At 46.9% G+C, this 15838-nt stretch overlaps 2 protein-coding genes across 3 annotated transcripts in view; one reads left to right on the plus strand and one right to left on the minus strand.

Annotated features, from left to right (window-relative positions):
- Nucleotides 1-9975, minus strand: part of PEX14 (peroxisomal biogenesis factor 14) — a 71128-nt gene extending 61153 nt beyond the window's left edge. The window contains exons 1-2 of the mRNA XM_048326073.1: nt 9687-9975; nt 5146-5193 (exon numbers count right to left, since the gene is read on the minus strand). Coding sequence (XP_048182030.1) covers nt 5146-5193; nt 9687-9944 — 306 coding nt within the window. The 5' untranslated portion in view covers nt 9945-9975. The remainder of the gene's footprint in view (nt 1-5145; nt 5194-9686) is intronic.
- DFFA (DNA fragmentation factor subunit alpha) lies at nt 9939-15158 on the plus strand. Of its 2 annotated transcripts, none has more exons than XM_048326075.1 (6): nt 9939-10057; nt 11607-11768; nt 11884-12014; nt 12775-12964; nt 13345-13499; nt 14208-15158. In XM_048326075.1, exons 1-6 carry the CDS (start codon nt 9958-9960, stop codon nt 14409-14411), a joined length of 942 nt encoding a protein of 313 aa, XP_048182032.1. In that variant the 5' UTR covers nt 9939-9957; the 3' UTR covers nt 14412-15158. The 2 variants fall into 2 exon arrangements, with proteins under 2 accessions (XP_048182032.1, XP_048182033.1); XM_048326076.1 differs by having other exon boundaries at nt 14014-14300.
- The last annotated feature ends 680 nt before the right edge of the window (nt 15159-15838 follow it).

The following is a 15838-nucleotide window of genomic DNA, read 5'->3' on the forward strand; positions in this document are numbered from 1 at the left end:
TCAAAATTGAGATTTAAAGGAATTCCAAACTTTTCCACTGACCTCAAATGGACAGTTTAACCTGGTATGGCAGTGTTTCTTTAACTATGCTCAGTAAGTCAATTTGCATCTGTGTGCTTGGCACACATTAATATATTTGTCTAAATCAACAGAGTAAAAGGAATCGACAGATTAAGCGAGTGCACTTTGCATGCACGACAAAAGAAGTCAATGAACACGCAGAAGAAAGAGAGAAAAACAGGCAAAACCCAATAATCATGAACTTATCAGAAGGTCAAACACAAGAGAGCTCTGCTTAGTAAATCACAGAGCTCTCTTTGCAGCAAACCAAAGGACATTGTGTGTGGCAGTCACACACCTCTGGCTCCTTGTTCATGGCCCAATAAACCCAAAATCTGCACAGCAATTGCCCTCCACAGCCTGATGGAATTACTGGCCAGCACTGGGATGTCACAGCAGCACGTTCAGGTCCTCCCCAAACCAACTGCAGCATCATCATACACGAGGATCCTGCCCGGGCAGGAGGGAGGTCGTGGAGCTGAGGTCTCTCTCCCTCTCCTGCTGACAGTGGTAAATTACCCTGACTAATGTTTCCCTGGGGGCTGTAAGTTAGTTGCCTACTGACTCTGGCTGTCTGGAAATCCCCTCTGGATAGATTTACTTTTAGAGAATCATTCAGCGTATGCCACCACCAAGAACAAACCCATTGTGGCAGATGGAAAATTTGTACAGTAAACAGGCATAAATCTTGTCTCAAACAATAAAGGATGGGAAAATGGAAGGTAGAAGTGTGATGGGGAGTGTCCCTCCAGCATACTCCAGTCCCTCATATCATTTCTGGGGAAAAAAGTTCTTATTAAAAAAAAAACAAACAAACAAACAAAAAAAAAAAACCAACCAAACAAAAACCACCATAATTTTCTACAACTCTAGACTAAGACCTTTGAAATGTAAAAGAAAGGATGAGGATATTACAAGATATCCCTTGCTAAAAAATGTGTTCCAGAAAAACAAAGTGTGAGTTTTTCAGTGAAAATACCATTCTTGAATTAATTTCAAACAGCGATTTCAGGAAAAGAAGAACTTAAAAAAATTCTCATGTATCTCATTTTCTGTAGGGTTTGACAGGGCAGAAAGAGCATCTATCTACTCCTTCATAAGAAGAGGGACATGGATTCTCAATTTCAATTTGCCCAGTGGTTTGTTTATAAAAAAGTAGACTCTGAGTACTCTTAACTAACATGAACCCCAACAAGCTCTCTCAAATCTTGTGACAGACACAAATCTGTAGCCTTTCCTCATTCCCACTCACGGTTTTGTTCAAAGACATGGTTTTGTTGTAAAGACAACAGTATTTGTTAGGATCAGTCTCCATCAACTTCTAATTACACCAGTTAGAGCTAAAAGTAAAATCTCAATTGCAAAGCTCCTTTCTCAAAAACCTAAAAGAAATTTTCTGTACTTGCACGCTACTTGAGAGGAAGCTTAACAGAACAGATAAGGTGTAAAATGAGACAACAAAACACAAAGGATTTAATAATTCTACTGTCTGTCACTCACTGCCGTGTACTCTGTGATGTTTGCACAAAAAGGGAAGTTAAAAGTGTTCTGGGCATTACCCTGACCCTTAAATATTTGAAAATCAATTTAACAAAGGGTGGGGAAAAGCCACGAGGGCTCCAGCACATTCCAACAAACTCTACACTAATTGCTATAGAGGCAGCAGTAATTCTTGTTAACTTGTACCTTTCAACAGCCTGTAAAAAAAGGAATAAAATGTCCATATTTCAGTGTTAACTGCTCCTATCTGCAGCAAGAAACAGAAAGAAACAGAACATGCTAAAAATAAAAGAAGAAAAATTAAATAATCTGCAAAGGAATCCTGATCCAGGGATTTTGTAATTTAGTGAGCAACCAACAGAGTGTTTTACATTTACAACCAGTACTTTCATATTTACAATGAGTACTTCTTCCAGATACCTAGCGCCAGCTAGGGAATGAGTATGTTTTGTGACAGAAAAAAGACCGCAAACAAACAAGCAACATGTCCAAAGGCCTCACTGACAACTCTCCTTCCTTAGGCTCTCCCTACAGCCCGGGTTCCTGTCGGAGGCTCTTACAGGCACAACCTTCAGAGCTGTAATTCAGGCTGCAGCAGACTGGGCAGAAAGCAAAGGCCAACAGCAAAAATATACAAATATTTCAAGCTTTTGAAAACACCCCAAAAGCAGCACAGGATGGTTAAAAAGCTACAAGACTCTGCTAGCGAGAAACAGAACAAGCTAAACAGATGATTTAAATACATTCTGGAGAGATATTAGACCAAGAAAACACAGATTCCTGATGTAAAGGGGATTTTCCAAAGGTTTAGCCTCACTGAAAGAGAGTTTGCCCTATGTAGTTACACCCTTTGCACAAACCAGGACTTTGCTTTGAGTGGCTGCAAAAAGACAAACCTATTCCAATTCCGCAAGTGTTCAGGGGCTTATCAGAGGTGGCTGCTCCAAGCAGCAGGGGATGCAGCAGTGTTCACTGATAAGCCAGACTCAAGGAGAAGCTGATCCTGCGCTGACGATGACAAACGTGGCTGTAAACAGCAGCAGAGCGAGATGCTGACACTCTGTGAACACAAGGTTACACTTCCCACTATGGAGCTACACGGCAAATTTTAATGGGCCAAGACCGACAGCCAGGGAAATGAGTGTCCTGCTCTGCTGCAGGAATTACAGCTGTCCCCAGCCCCCTCCCACTCACCGCCACTGTCACTGCTCTAACACACTGACCTCCTATTAGGGAGTATTTTTCAGCTGGGACAGTTTATTGTAAGGACACTGGACAACTCAAGGGATTAATGGCATGGACGTGGAGTCCGTTATCTCCAGTTTGGTGGCTCAAAACATCAAAAGTGGGTGGGAGAAAGAGTAGTTTGGATTGTAACATGAGTTTGTAGGGCTGCATTCTGAAGGCTTCAGTAAGGCCATAAACCTTTGCAAGGTATCCTGGAAGACCCAAATGCAGGACACAATATGACGTGTCAGACTGGGTCTGCTACAGGATCTTGCAGCATGCTGAAGTCCTTGTGCAAACAACTGGAATCCTGGCTTCTCCTGGATTCCTGCTGAAAGCAGCAGGCTGTAGGCAGGGTACAGGGTAGGCAGAAGACAGTGCCCCTGTGCCCAGGGCAAGGTGCCGTACTTAGCTCCTAGAAGGATAGTATCCATTAGAATCACAAATCCAATACAAAACCAGCCTGAGTCTGTAACAGCTTCTGCTGATACAACGGAAGGTGTTTTAACTCTACTGCTTTCCCATTCTTGTGTGCTGGTATGTTCCAAACAGGTCTGTCTTGTGAAGCACCGAGTCCTTCCACTCGCCAATACAGTCAAAAAGGGTGAGGGGGTGCAGAGGAGCAGAATTTGGTCATGAGACTTTCCTCCCTCCTCTGGACTCTTCAACTGCTTACCACCAAATGTGAAGTCCAGGATGATACCCTGGAGCACACAGCTCCCCCACAGAGCCATGTGTTGGATTCGTGCCACAGTTCGCTCTGGTGTTTCCGTAAACACTTTTATGACACGGCACCATGTGCCTACGAGTCTGGTTTATGGGCCAGGATCTCCTGCATGTGTGGAAGGCAGCGTGCACGATCCTGGCCACAGGGAAGCCGCAGCAGGATGGTGGAAGTCAGGTCATCTGGCTCACAGACCTGAATTGCTCATTTAATAAGGCGTCTACAGAGGAGCAGATGGAAGCAATAATGACTCCTAAACAAATGTGACAAAGACTGTAAGAGTTTATTATTTTTAAAAAGTTAATGAAAAAATAAGAAGGAAACCTCCACCTTTCAGAGGGCTCTAATTAGCTCACATGGTAGACTCACCATCGTGAGAGTAAAGTTTATGTTGGAGTTCTTTAAGTGTATAAATAATTTTATGTAGTAAAAATATCCACCCAAACAGAAACATACACAACTGCTATGCGCTTTCTCTAAGCGATTCTGCAGTCACATATACAGAAAGAAATTAATTATATCTAAGGTAATGTTAGAATCTGCCTTGAGAAAGAACATGCTGTGGCCCAGCACAGGCTCTGATGATCTGCCTGCCCTAACCTCCCTAAGGGAGAGACAACCAACCCCTCCAAAAACAAACCACCAAATCCACCACAAAGCACATGGTGACGATAACAATTTCAGGTAATCTCACGTACAGATATCCATGCAATTAAGGGATGGCACAGCGGTACGAGAAAGAGAGACTGTCACTGCAACAGACTTCACAAACAGCCCTTTCATGAGATGCATTTTACTGACTTTTCTCAGTTCACAGTCTTTACTCACATCTCTCTCTTTTAAAAATCATCTCCTGGGCTCTCTAGGTCAGAGTTACTTGATAAAAGTACTTTGAAATGGCCAGTGCCACAAGTACTTGAGTCTTCTCCCTGCAAACAGCTTGTATTCACTATGATCAACAAATGAAAGCTACAGAAGAAACTCAGAGATTTATTTATTTAGGATGAAAACATTGGCTAAGAATTTTGTCAAGGTTTTGGCTGACTTATAGATGGCTGAAGAGGAAGGAAGGAAAAAAAAAAAAACCAAGGTTGTAAAAAACCATATACTGCAGCTCCAGGAGTAGTGGCTCACTTCCCACTCTGCATCACCATAAAAGAGCAAACAAAACAGGGTTCTCTCAGTTATCCTCATACACAAAAAATCCCAGGGCCCTTTCCAAAACACTTCTAGAGTAAAAACACTGGATTACACACACTGCCAGCTGACAAACATTTCTAAGCTCACTCTGAGTGCCTCTGAATATAAAGACAGCTTGAATGAGGTCTCTGAGCAGCAGAGGGGTTTTTATAATCTACGAATCTGCTGCACAGGGCTTTCTTCAGACCCTTTCCTAAAGAGGCTCTGAACAAGAGCACACGCTCAGGACAGGCAGTGGCCCAGGCTCACAGGAGGTTGTGGCTACAGATCAGAATTCAGAGATGTGAACAGCATGGCAACCTGCAGCAGTTTACACCTTTTCCACAAAGCACCAGCTCCTCAAAAAAGCTAAACAAAGGCTGAAAAATGATGTGGCAAAGAGAACAACTCGTGTTATCAACAAGAAATTCAATGCTGCTTCTTGAGGAACTTACCAGCGGCTCCCGAGATGCGGCGTTCTCAGTTGCAGGGCAGGAGCCAGCCTGTGAAGCAGAAAAAGAGTGAGGTCACATTGCCACCCGATGGACACCCCTAGAAACACTTATCTGGAAGGCTCCTGTGAGCAGGATTTAGGCACATTTGTCTGTGCTATCAGCAGCAGTTCTGTGGAGGACTGAAGACAAAAAGGTCAGAACCACAGAAGAAGTATTAATTCCCCATTTAAAACAAGGGAATTAACAGAATCTGCAGAACTGATTTTAGGGAGTCAGCAGTGAGAGCCAGCAAGAATCCTGTGAGATGGCACAAGAGTAGTGGCCACCCTAACACAAATTTTGAAATACTTCTCCCATTTCCATGATCCAGTAATGCACCCTTTGTTTTCTGAACCATTCTTCCACTGATTTCAAAACAACCATGATTTTACCTAAACCTCACAAACTCTCAGCAGTACCAGGACCATTCTTGTTTCCCACACATAATTAAGAGGTGAAGTTTTAGGGCAGATGCTGAACACTTCACCTTGCACACTAGGAATGAGTGGTGAACAGGAGGAAGAAGAAACTGTTTGACTGAAGTGGGACAGTCAGCCAAAGATTAGACTAGACTTCAAAATTCCAGAGCTCTCACGCTCCAGGCTCACCTGCAATTTTGCTCATACTCACTCACTGCTCAAGAACAGACCCAACATTTCCCCATAGTCCTTCACATTACAGAATTATTCTCTGCGCTTTTCCTCGCTGCCCAAGAAAGCAGTTTGATCTCCATGTAACTAGAACGGACCACCTCTCCCCCTAGGTAGAGATGCCTAAGTTTTACCATAAAACAAACTTATCTTGGTCAACGATTTTCTTTCAAACAGGGTCCACCTGATGTTAATATGGTCTAAACCACACTGTTTTCACCTGAGGTGTTTTATTGTAGGAGAGGTAACACATACTGGTGACCTCAATGGTGAAAAAATGCAGTTTCACTAGGAATGAAGACAAGTTTTGAGGATCATTTAGTGTAAAGGGGCCCCATTCACTGAGTACAGGGAAAAATACAACTGTTCAGTGATAGCACCAAGGTTCTTAAGTGACCTTTTGTCCTACAAATCTATTCCTCATTTTTATGCAATATACCTCACCTTCAAAGTATCTCAAGATTTATTTTTCCCATTTGCAAAATACACAAAACCAGTATCGATAAAATAAGTATTTACCACAAGAGGGTGCCAGAAACTCAAATATACTGCAACTCATCTGCTTCCAGACAAGGATCATCACCAGGGCCCAGCCAGACCTCACAGGTGGGCAGGGATTCTCCGGGATCACTTGCCATAGCCTCTGTGTGGGAGGAAGGACGGAAGGGCCCACCACTGAATTCATATCGTTAGGAAATTCCCAGAGCATTCTAAGTACTAGAGCTCCTACGTTCGCCCTAAAGAGCTGCACTGGTATTTATGGACGGTCACTCCACACAATATTTGGCCAACCTGGGAAACTGCTCCAAGAAGAATTTGAAATGAAGCTTGGGTTACAGTGAGAAAACATGTCATAATTATATTGACAGGAAGAGTCTTGATCCTGAAGACAAATGCTCGCCAATTCTGCCATGTGCTCGTAGCCCTGATGGCACCTAAATGATGAGTTGGTTCATTTATGTACTTTGAGTACATTGTCCAAAGCTGCCACCATTTTAAATGAGATCTGTAGTTCCCTTCCAGACAGATTTCCAACTACAAGGCAAAGGAACTAGTCTTGTAAGGCAGGGGACTGTCACCCTCTGGGACATGTCTGTGTTTAATGAAAATTACGACCATCACCATCCAGAGACCATTCACCTTCAACATGAAATCCATCCTTTAAGGCACAGAATACAGAGGCTTATCAGCCAAGAGCTACAGGCAAGTGGGGAGGAAAACTTACCAATATATTGACTAACAATGCAACTAGGGAATTAAGTCTCTGGAGCAGCAAACCAGGCATCTTTCAACATCTTAGAAATTTGCTTTAATTACTTGCAAAGAAAACACACAGCTAGGTGGTAGATTCAACAATACTACTGCCAATTAAGGTCAAAGAATTTCCATTTTTCTCACACTACTGGGATTTATGGTTAACTGGAACTCCAGAGGACTGGTTTACTGCCAGGCTCCACCAAGAAGAGTCACCAAACATACTGCCAAAGTACTTAGCATTAAAGAAACACTGATAGACAAGATAAATCTGAAACTGGTTATTCTGTTCAGAAGCTACACCATCACCTTGCCCTTCTCTTTCTGTTACTATAAAAAAAAACAGTAACAGAGAGACAGGGTCTTTTCTCTTGCTTATTTTTAGTAAAGACATTGCTAAAGGCCCAAGGAACATGATTTCTAAACAAAACAAAGTATTTTAAAATCTCTGGTAGAAATATTTATTGCCTTTAGAACATAATTCTATCTACATAAACAATTTCATTTGAGCTGCAATACTCCCCTCTCCCCACACTGCTTGAGGCAATATATTAATTCATGAGAATGAGAAAATTAAACTAAGAAAAACAGATAATAAGCCATAAGACATCTGACACTCCCTTTTCAGCATCTAAATTAACTTGATTTGTACTAGAAAACATGATGGGGCCCAAACATAAACATGTTAAGCGAGGCAGTGCCACTACTCACAGCCTCATGTTGAAAGCTTGGCAATAAATAAACAAACATCACCAATGGCAGAAAGCAAATATTTTATTAAATTCTCTAAACATTTAGAGTGCAATGGGGTCAACTTTCTACAAGCATTGATATTAGTGTCAAAACTGCAACACTTGTGTAAGAGGAGTGGTGTTTACATTCTGTGAGACTTGTAAAGGTATTTTCATTGGTTTGTTTAATTCCAAAACTGTCCCCTTGAAAAGTCACCCACTGTACTGTATATCCTTCAATCACATCCCCTTTTCCCAGGCAATGCCAAAAGGGGTGCAAAAGTAACTCGTTCTTGCCTGAGGATCCAGCATTGCTACGTGCAATGGGACAGAATCTGATTCTTCATCTTTACCTTTAAAACCCAGAGGCTTCTCTGGCTACATTTACGAGGCCTGTTAGAAAGCAAGACTTTTCCATTTCCAAACATCGAACCTTATTGTGAGGTAAAGCAACACTAAATAAATGGGGGAAGGGGGTGGGGAACCTGAATGCTTCTTAGGCAACCACATTTGCCAATTAGCCAGATTTCTTTCTCAGAAACTGCCAGCCCAGTAGACTGCCCAGGTGCCTTATGGATCAGTCACAGATTGTTTCAGGTTTCCTCATTCTGGAAGCATTCACTTGAAGTGTGAGGGATGGACTGCAACGCCTGCAGCTCAGACTGGGGCTGACAAAAACACCTGGGTGATGCAAAGCCACCCTGCCTCCTGTGAGTTTGGTAACTCAGCCTTTCACAACCCAGATCTGTGCTGGTTAGCCAAGAGTACCGATTTTATGTAATTTATTTCTATTTCAGTTTAGTTCAATAGCCTTCCCTACATTCTCAGCCTCCTCAGTCCAAAACAAAGGGATCAACAGAGAGGCTCATGGTGATTTAGCCAAATCTGGACAGATTTCAGTGATTGCACATAACAATGCGTCGGTGGCAGACTGCTCTGTTTTCTTCTCTTCTGGCTCACACAGCCAGATCTTTCCCCTCCTGCTGCTGCAGTGGGACCCTGAGAGCACTGAAAGGACTTTACCAAATTCCATTGGCACCACACACTCAGGAACCTGTCTGGGATAGTGGTGAGATAAGAGAGCTCCAGGAGGTCACTGAATTTGAGGTGGGTTGAGCTTGCAGTGCAATACAAGTGACTCTAGAATATGAACAGGACAGTGTGAGTGAGAGGAAACCTACACTCTATTACACCTACATCACACCTACACTACAGAATCATAGAATCCACGTCGGACGAGGCCCTCAAGAAAATAAAGAGTATGTACCATATACAACTAGATCACGCTTCTTTTTTTTCCTCTGACTGTCCCATTCATTTCACGTCCCAGTTTAAAAATATCTTAAGCTTTTAGTGTTTTCTCAGCACTCAAACCAGTGAACTTATATTTATCTTCTGCTCTCCCCATTCACCTTTGCCCTTTTATGTTCTTGGCTCAAGGATCTCCCTCCGTCCCTCGCAGTTGCAAGGCAGAGACAATATTTTTGCCTAACTAGTCATAGAATCACAGAACATTCTGAGTTGGAAGGAACCCACAAGGATCATCGAGTCCAACTCCTACCCTGCGCAGGGCTCCACCGAGTTTTATAACCCAGCTGCACATTGTCTCCTTTCTCTCTGGCCGTGTTTGTATTTATCCTTCTCCTATTCAAGTGCTTGATGAGTTTCATACACAAACCCTCAATGCCAACACGCCTGTGCCCTGGGCCCGGCCTGCACACCCTTCAGCCAGCCCCGCACAGCCCCTGCTCGCACAGGGCACGGAGCCCAGGTGCAGCACCGACCCCGCGGTGCACAGGGGGTGGGTGCCGGAGCCCCCCGGGCCCCCCGGCCCGGCCCCGGCCCGGCCCGGCCCGGCCCCCCTCACCTGCCCCGGCTGCTCCGCTCCCTCCGCGGCCGCCATCTTCCCAGGCGCGCCTAATCCATCCCCGACAGCCCGATGGAACGCCCCCGCCGCCGCTCCGCGCCGCAGGCGCAGCGAGTCGAACGCCGGCGCAGCGATGAGTCCCGCGGGGGAACCACTGGTGCCGTGAGTGCTCGGCCTCAGCCGGGCCGGGACGCTCGGGCCGCGGCCGCCTCCCGCGGCAGCAGCGCCTTCCCCGCCTGGAAAAGCCTTTTGAGGCATTGCCGAGCGTCAGATGATGGCGGCGCGGCTGAAGCGTTGCGTGGTGCGGCGGCGCGACGGGCCGGAGCAGCACGGCGTGGCCGCGTCCTGCCTGCGGGAGCTGCGCGACAAAGGTGAGCGGCGGCCCCGCTGTGAGCCCGGCCTGAGCCCCGCGGTGAGCCCGGCCTGAGCCCCGCGGTGAGCCCCGCTGTGAGCCCCGGCCTGAGCCCCGCGGTGAGCCCGGCCTGAGCCCCGGCCTGAGCCCCGGCCTGAGCCCCGCGGTGAGCCCGGCCTGAGCCCCGGCCTGAGCCCCGCGGTGAGCCCCGGCCTGAGCCCCGCGGTGAGCCCCGGCCTGAGCCCCGCGGTGAGCCCGGCCTGAGCCCCGCGGTGAGCCCCGGCTTGAGCCCCGCGGTGAGCCCCGCTGTGAGCCCCGCTGTGAGCCCGGCCTGAACCCCTCTGTGAGCCCCGCGGTGAGCCCGGCCTGAGCCCCGCGGTGAGCCCGGCCTGAGCCCCGCGGTGAGCCCCGGCTTGAGCCCCGCGGTGAGCCCCGCTGTGAGCCCGGCTTGAGCCCCGCGGTGAGCCCCGCTGTGAGCCCCGCTGTGAGCCCGGCCTGAACCCCTCTGTGAGCCCCGCGGTGAGCCCCGGCCTGAGCCCCGCGGTGAGCCCCGGCCTGAGCCCCGCGGTGAGCCCCGGCCTGAGCCCCGCGGTGAGCCCGGCCTGAGCCCCGGCCTGAGCCCCGCGGTGAGCCCCGCTGTGAGCCCGGCCTGAACCCCTCTGTGAGCCCCGCTGTGAGCCCGGCCTGAGCCCGGCCTGAGCCCCGCTGTGGGTCCCGGCCTGAGCCCCGCTGTGGGTCCCGGCCTGAGCCCCGGCCTGAGCCCCGCTGTGAGCCCGGCCTGAACCCCGCTGTGAGCCCCGCTGTGAGCCCGGCCTGAACCCCGCTGTGAGCCCCGCTCTGAGCCCGGCCTGAGCCCGGCCTGAGCCCCGCTGTGAGCCCCGCTGTGGGTCCCGGCCCGAGCCCCGCTGTGGGTCCCGGCCTGAGCGCCAGCGTGCCCGCCCGCGGCTGGTGGCAGGCGGCGGGGCTGCGCCGGGGCAGCGGAACACACAACGGGAGAGCGGGACTCCGGTGCCGCTTTCTGATAGGGGAATCGAAGGGAGGTGGAAATAAGCATCGGGAACTGCTTTCACTGCTATGCGCCCTCTCCGATGCTTGTGCCAAGGTTTGCACGGAGAAACAGCTGATCTCTTCTGCCCTGCCTGCAGTGAGAGGACCAGATGAAACGGCCTTAAGATGAGACAGGGGAGATTCAGATTAGGTATTAGAAAAAATTGGAATAGGTTGCCTGGAGAGGTGATGGGAGTCACTGTCCTTGGAGGTGTCTTAAGAGGCATCTGGATCTGGTGCTGGGTGATGTGGTTTAGGGGTTACGGTGGCAGTGCTGGGTTGATAGTTGGATTGGATGATCTGAACGGTCTCCTCCAACCTTGATGATTCCAATTTTAATTTCTGGAGGGGAAACCTGTGTGCACGTGCTAAAAAAGAGCTAACGTGCAGCACTGTGAGGAGACAGGTCCTGGTCTCCAGCCTCAGTCACTGAGAGTTGCCTATCCTTTGTGCTGCGGGTAATAAAAGGGCAGTGCTATGTCACTTCTATTGTATAATTAAATATTTTTTCTGTTCTGCAGCTTGTGGTGTTCTGGCTATTGACAAGGCCCGGGAACCCATCACCTTGGTACTGGCAGAAGATGGGACCATTGTGGATGATGAAGATTACTTCTTGTGTTTGCCGTCTAACACCAAGTTTGTGGCACTGGCCAAGGATGAGAAATGGTCCAGCAAAATCTTAGGTATGCTGTGAGTGAGGAAGCATGCAAGGGGAGGTGTGTTTGGAATACACCTAGTGACATTAGGCAGTCTCAGGTGACCAGGAATGACCCATGAAACTGGTGACTCTTGTGTCAGACAGTGGAACATCTTGGCTCTCGGAGTCTGTAGATGAAGTGGACAGTGCTGTGGAGAAGTGGAAGCAACTGGCCAGGCAGCTGAAGGATGACCTGTCCAATATCATCCTGATGTCTGAAGAAGACCTCCAGGTACAGTGGGGAAACCCCCAATCCCAGTCCTTGCATCTGCCCATCATCTGTTTATCTCAGTAGAGAACAGAATCAATAAACAAGAGCTCAGGCTTAATTCAGCTGCTGCTTTTGGTGCCAGAGTCAAATTTCTCCTTGAAGGGAAACATTCGAGTGTCTGAGGATGCTCTTAATCCCTGACTATCCCTCACAGTGTGTTGTTCCACTTCTGGCAGTGGGAGGGCAAAAACTCAAGATTTGGCCAAATGGCAACCAAGGTTGGCTCATTCCTTAAAACCAGACGCCTGTGTAACATGTCCAGAGGGGAGGCTGGGCAGCAGGCCAGGTCTGTCTGCTCCAGAGGGGTTTGAGGAACTGCTGTCACTTTCCAGAGCTGATTGACTGCTCAACACCTTGTCTGTGGTGAGGCATGGCAATAACTGCCCCTTCTTGTCCTCCCTAACGTGCAGCTTCCCAGGTGCCAGGCCATTGCCTTTCCTTTGAATATTCCCTTGCACTGTGAAGAAGTAGTACTTTGTCATTAGTTTTCAAGATTTCCATTAAAATTGCGCATGATTCCACACCTTCTTGGATGCCTTTTGGCTTTTAGTAAAAAATGCTGCCTGGTGGAGTACCACTACAGCCTCTCAGAACTTGGCTGACTTGCTATGACAAGAAACCTTGTGGAACGTGCTTGGTGTTGGGAGGGTGTGTACATTCTGTTTGTACTGCAGTAAGTGCCACGAAATGAGTTACTCAGGAGCACTCTCAATGTTTTAAGGTGCTTATTGATGTGCCACGCTCAGACCTGGCAGAAGAACTTACCCAAAGTGAAACCAAAATCCAAGTGCTGCAGGACACCCTGCAGCAGGTGCTGGACAGACGAGAAGAAGAGCGTCAGTCAAGGCAGCTCCTGGAACTCTACTTAGAGGCCTTGAAAACTGAAGACAGTATCTTAAGCAAAGTTGCAGGTAGGGAGCATTGGGATGCTAGAGAAGGGGGTTTTCAACTCCTAGTTGAGTGGAGTAAATAAGGCAGAGTGAGTAATTTGGTCAGCTGCTGTTAAATGTTAAGTTGATGCAAGAGCAGGTGTAGTGTGTATAGTGTAAGAATTATCTGACCAGAGAGCCCTCTCACTGCTGTGTCATATTTCTCACAAAGCCTGGAAGCAGAATACTGGGAGAAAAGCTTAGATCCCGTAGTCCTCCTTAATATTACGGATTTCTTAAGTTCCAGGATGCACCTAGATTAGATGTATATGTTACTAATCTCACAACCATCAAAGCAGTCCAGGCCACTTTTCCTGTCCTGTGTTTTTGTCAGGGGCTGTACTGATTCTGCTCCCTTTCAGAACCTGAGGCTGCACCAAGGAAGGAGATGGATGTGGTTGACACAGGTACCAGCAGCACAGATACTTCAGCCAGAACAGCACTCAGCGACCAGGTCCTTGCTGCTCTGAGAGAGAAACCTGCTCCAGAGCTCTGCTTGGACAGTCAGGATCTAGAGGTAGGTGAGAATGACACAACAGTATTCTGGCAAATCTCTCCCTCTGAAAGAGAGGCTATAGGGGAAGCTGTCCTTGCTTCTGGGGGCTCTGATGTCAGTAGATCTGTCTCAAAGTGTCTCAAATTTAATTAATTTCTCTTCCTCAGTAACACTACCCCTGGCTTGGAGCTCCTCTGTAGCAGCCAGCTGACACTGTTCCACAGACTCTGCTCTGTCCTCTGAAAAGCCACAAAATAATTTTGGCTTTGGTCTCTGACAAATCATAGCTGTCCTACCAGCAAGGTTCTTTGGGGTTTTTTGCATGCTTATGCATCTAGCTATGTTTCTTTTATACATCCCAAATCAAAATAAAAAACTCCTTATTTTGGAAAAAACTGTAAATATAGGTTGGAAAGTCTAGCTAAATTGTAACCAATTAGGAAAATGTTCTTTCAAGCTGTGAACTTGCTACTCTTGCTTTTCCCTGCTGTAGAAAATAAGTAACTGCTTTCTCTTCCTTTGAACATCTGAACAGAGCTTCAAGCACTGAGTCTTGACAAATTATTGGAAATCCACTAGCCCACGGGATAGGTGATGAAAGCTGGGAACATCTCCAGTTCCGAAGTGCCAATACTAAACTTTGGTGCCTCGTTCCTGCTGTTGTTAATGGGAGCAGAGGCTTAGCAGCCAGGAGTCAGTAAAGACTGTTAACAATCTGTCTTGCTACAGCTGGTGTTGAAGGAAGACACAGCAGCCCTGGCCTCAGCTCTGGGATGGGACAAGCAGAAAGCTGGAGCTCTGCAGGAAGCCTGTGATCAGGAGCTCTCCAGGCGCCTTAAACAAGTGCAGACTCTGCATTCCCTACGGAGCACGTCGAAGGGCAAGAAAACACTTCCCTGGGGGGACTGGCCCAGTTCAAAACGCAAAAAATAAGACTGCATTGCTGTTTGCAATTTAGTTTTTGCTTTTGCATTAGAATCAATACAAGCAAAGACACATCCTGGGAACCATAGTTTGCTGGTCATACTGTGGTCTGGCTATAGAACAACTAAAATCTGGACATTGTCCTGAGGCTTAAACTCCTCTGGTGGTTTGAATTGTGTAAGCAAAGGGATTTTGACTTTTTGCAGAATACTAGAACAATGGTATTTGCTAAGCACAGCATGTAAGTGTTTCAATACCTGGTTGATAGCCAGAAGCTTCCATCTGGTAATGGTGGATACAGCTCCTGAAGCCCCAGGCAGTTCGGTTACTTTGTTCTCCCAGCGTTTCAGTATAGAAAGGATGGAGGATCTCTGGCAGACGCTTTGAGGCGCAGTTAGTGATCAGGGCAGAGGGGTTAGCCAGCTGCTGCCTGGCTTTAAGCTCCAGCCTGGGATCTAGGAACTTGAATTCTCACACTGATTTAATCAGTTAAAGTAAATTCAAAGTCCTTCAATTTCAGTGTTCTTTCTGTAAGGAACTCCTGCCTCTTGGATGCTTTGTAAGAACTATCATGTAAAACACAGCAAAGGTGGAAATAATTGCTTTGTAAGGCCGTGCGACAGAAGACTTGCATTGGCCTGCTGTGTTATTCTCCTAATCATTAGTGTAGAATCATGATGCTTTTGTATTAACTGGCTTATTTTTAAATTTGTTAAAGTGGTTTTTTTCTAATATTAATAAAACCTTTTTATCTTACTGTTGGACTTGTTTTGATATTTCCACCAACTGCTGTAATTAAAGAATGGGCTGATAAATACTGTATTACCTTAAGGAAAAACGAAGAAGAAATTGAACAAGAAGTACTGTCTTTAACTTATCCAAAGTGTTTAGGCAACACGTGTGTTCCTCACGGTGACTGCAGCCAAACTCTCACCTGGCACAATGTGCTCTTCTTGTGTGAGAACAGATGTATATGAAAAATACCTGACAAGTGAGATGAAACTTCTGATGAAGTTTTAGTAGGTACAGGTGTATTTTGTAGTAGCATGCTAAATCCTCTGATTTAACACAGCCTTAAATGGCCCAGGGTAAGTATTCCTACAGCAGGCATTTGGGTGAACCTGTTGCATGCAACATTCCAGCTTAAGTATGGCACAGAGTTAGACAGACAGTGCAACTAATAAATATTCTAAACAGTTTAGTAGTGACTTTAAGCCGGTAAACAAAACTACTCACGGTAACTTCAGGTGAAGCTACCCCGATGGGAAGTAACTGGACTTAGGGGAGAAGCTTGCAGGCAACTTTTTGTCAGTCTGTTTTGCTTCTTACCATATATACTTTTGGATTGTAACATTATGGGCCATGGCAGGTAGAAATGTTTCCTGGCGTTTTAAATAGCTACTTATTACAAGCTTTTTATGTTCCAGTCTTTCTGC

This window comes from Corvus hawaiiensis, chromosome 22 (assembly GCF_020740725.1).
Source record: "Corvus hawaiiensis isolate bCorHaw1 chromosome 22, bCorHaw1.pri.cur, whole genome shotgun sequence".
Classification (NCBI taxonomy): domain Eukaryota; kingdom Metazoa; phylum Chordata; class Aves; order Passeriformes; family Corvidae; genus Corvus; species Corvus hawaiiensis.

What these genes read in the sequence shown, in the direction of transcription:
- DFFA (XM_048326075.1), top strand. Translation starts at nt 9,958, where the DNA reads ATGATGGCGGCGCGGCTGAAGCGTTGCGTGGTGCGGCGGCGCGACGGG. An exon ending in TATCTTAAGCAAAGTTGCAG is followed by an intron (nt 12,965 to 13,344) that starts GTAGGGAGCATT and finishes GCTCCCTTTCAG; the next exon opens with AACCTGAGGCTGCACCAAGG. An exon ending in TGGACAGTCAGGATCTAGAG is followed by an intron (nt 13,500 to 14,207) that starts GTAGGTGAGAAT and finishes GTCTTGCTACAG; the next exon opens with CTGGTGTTGAAGGAAGACAC.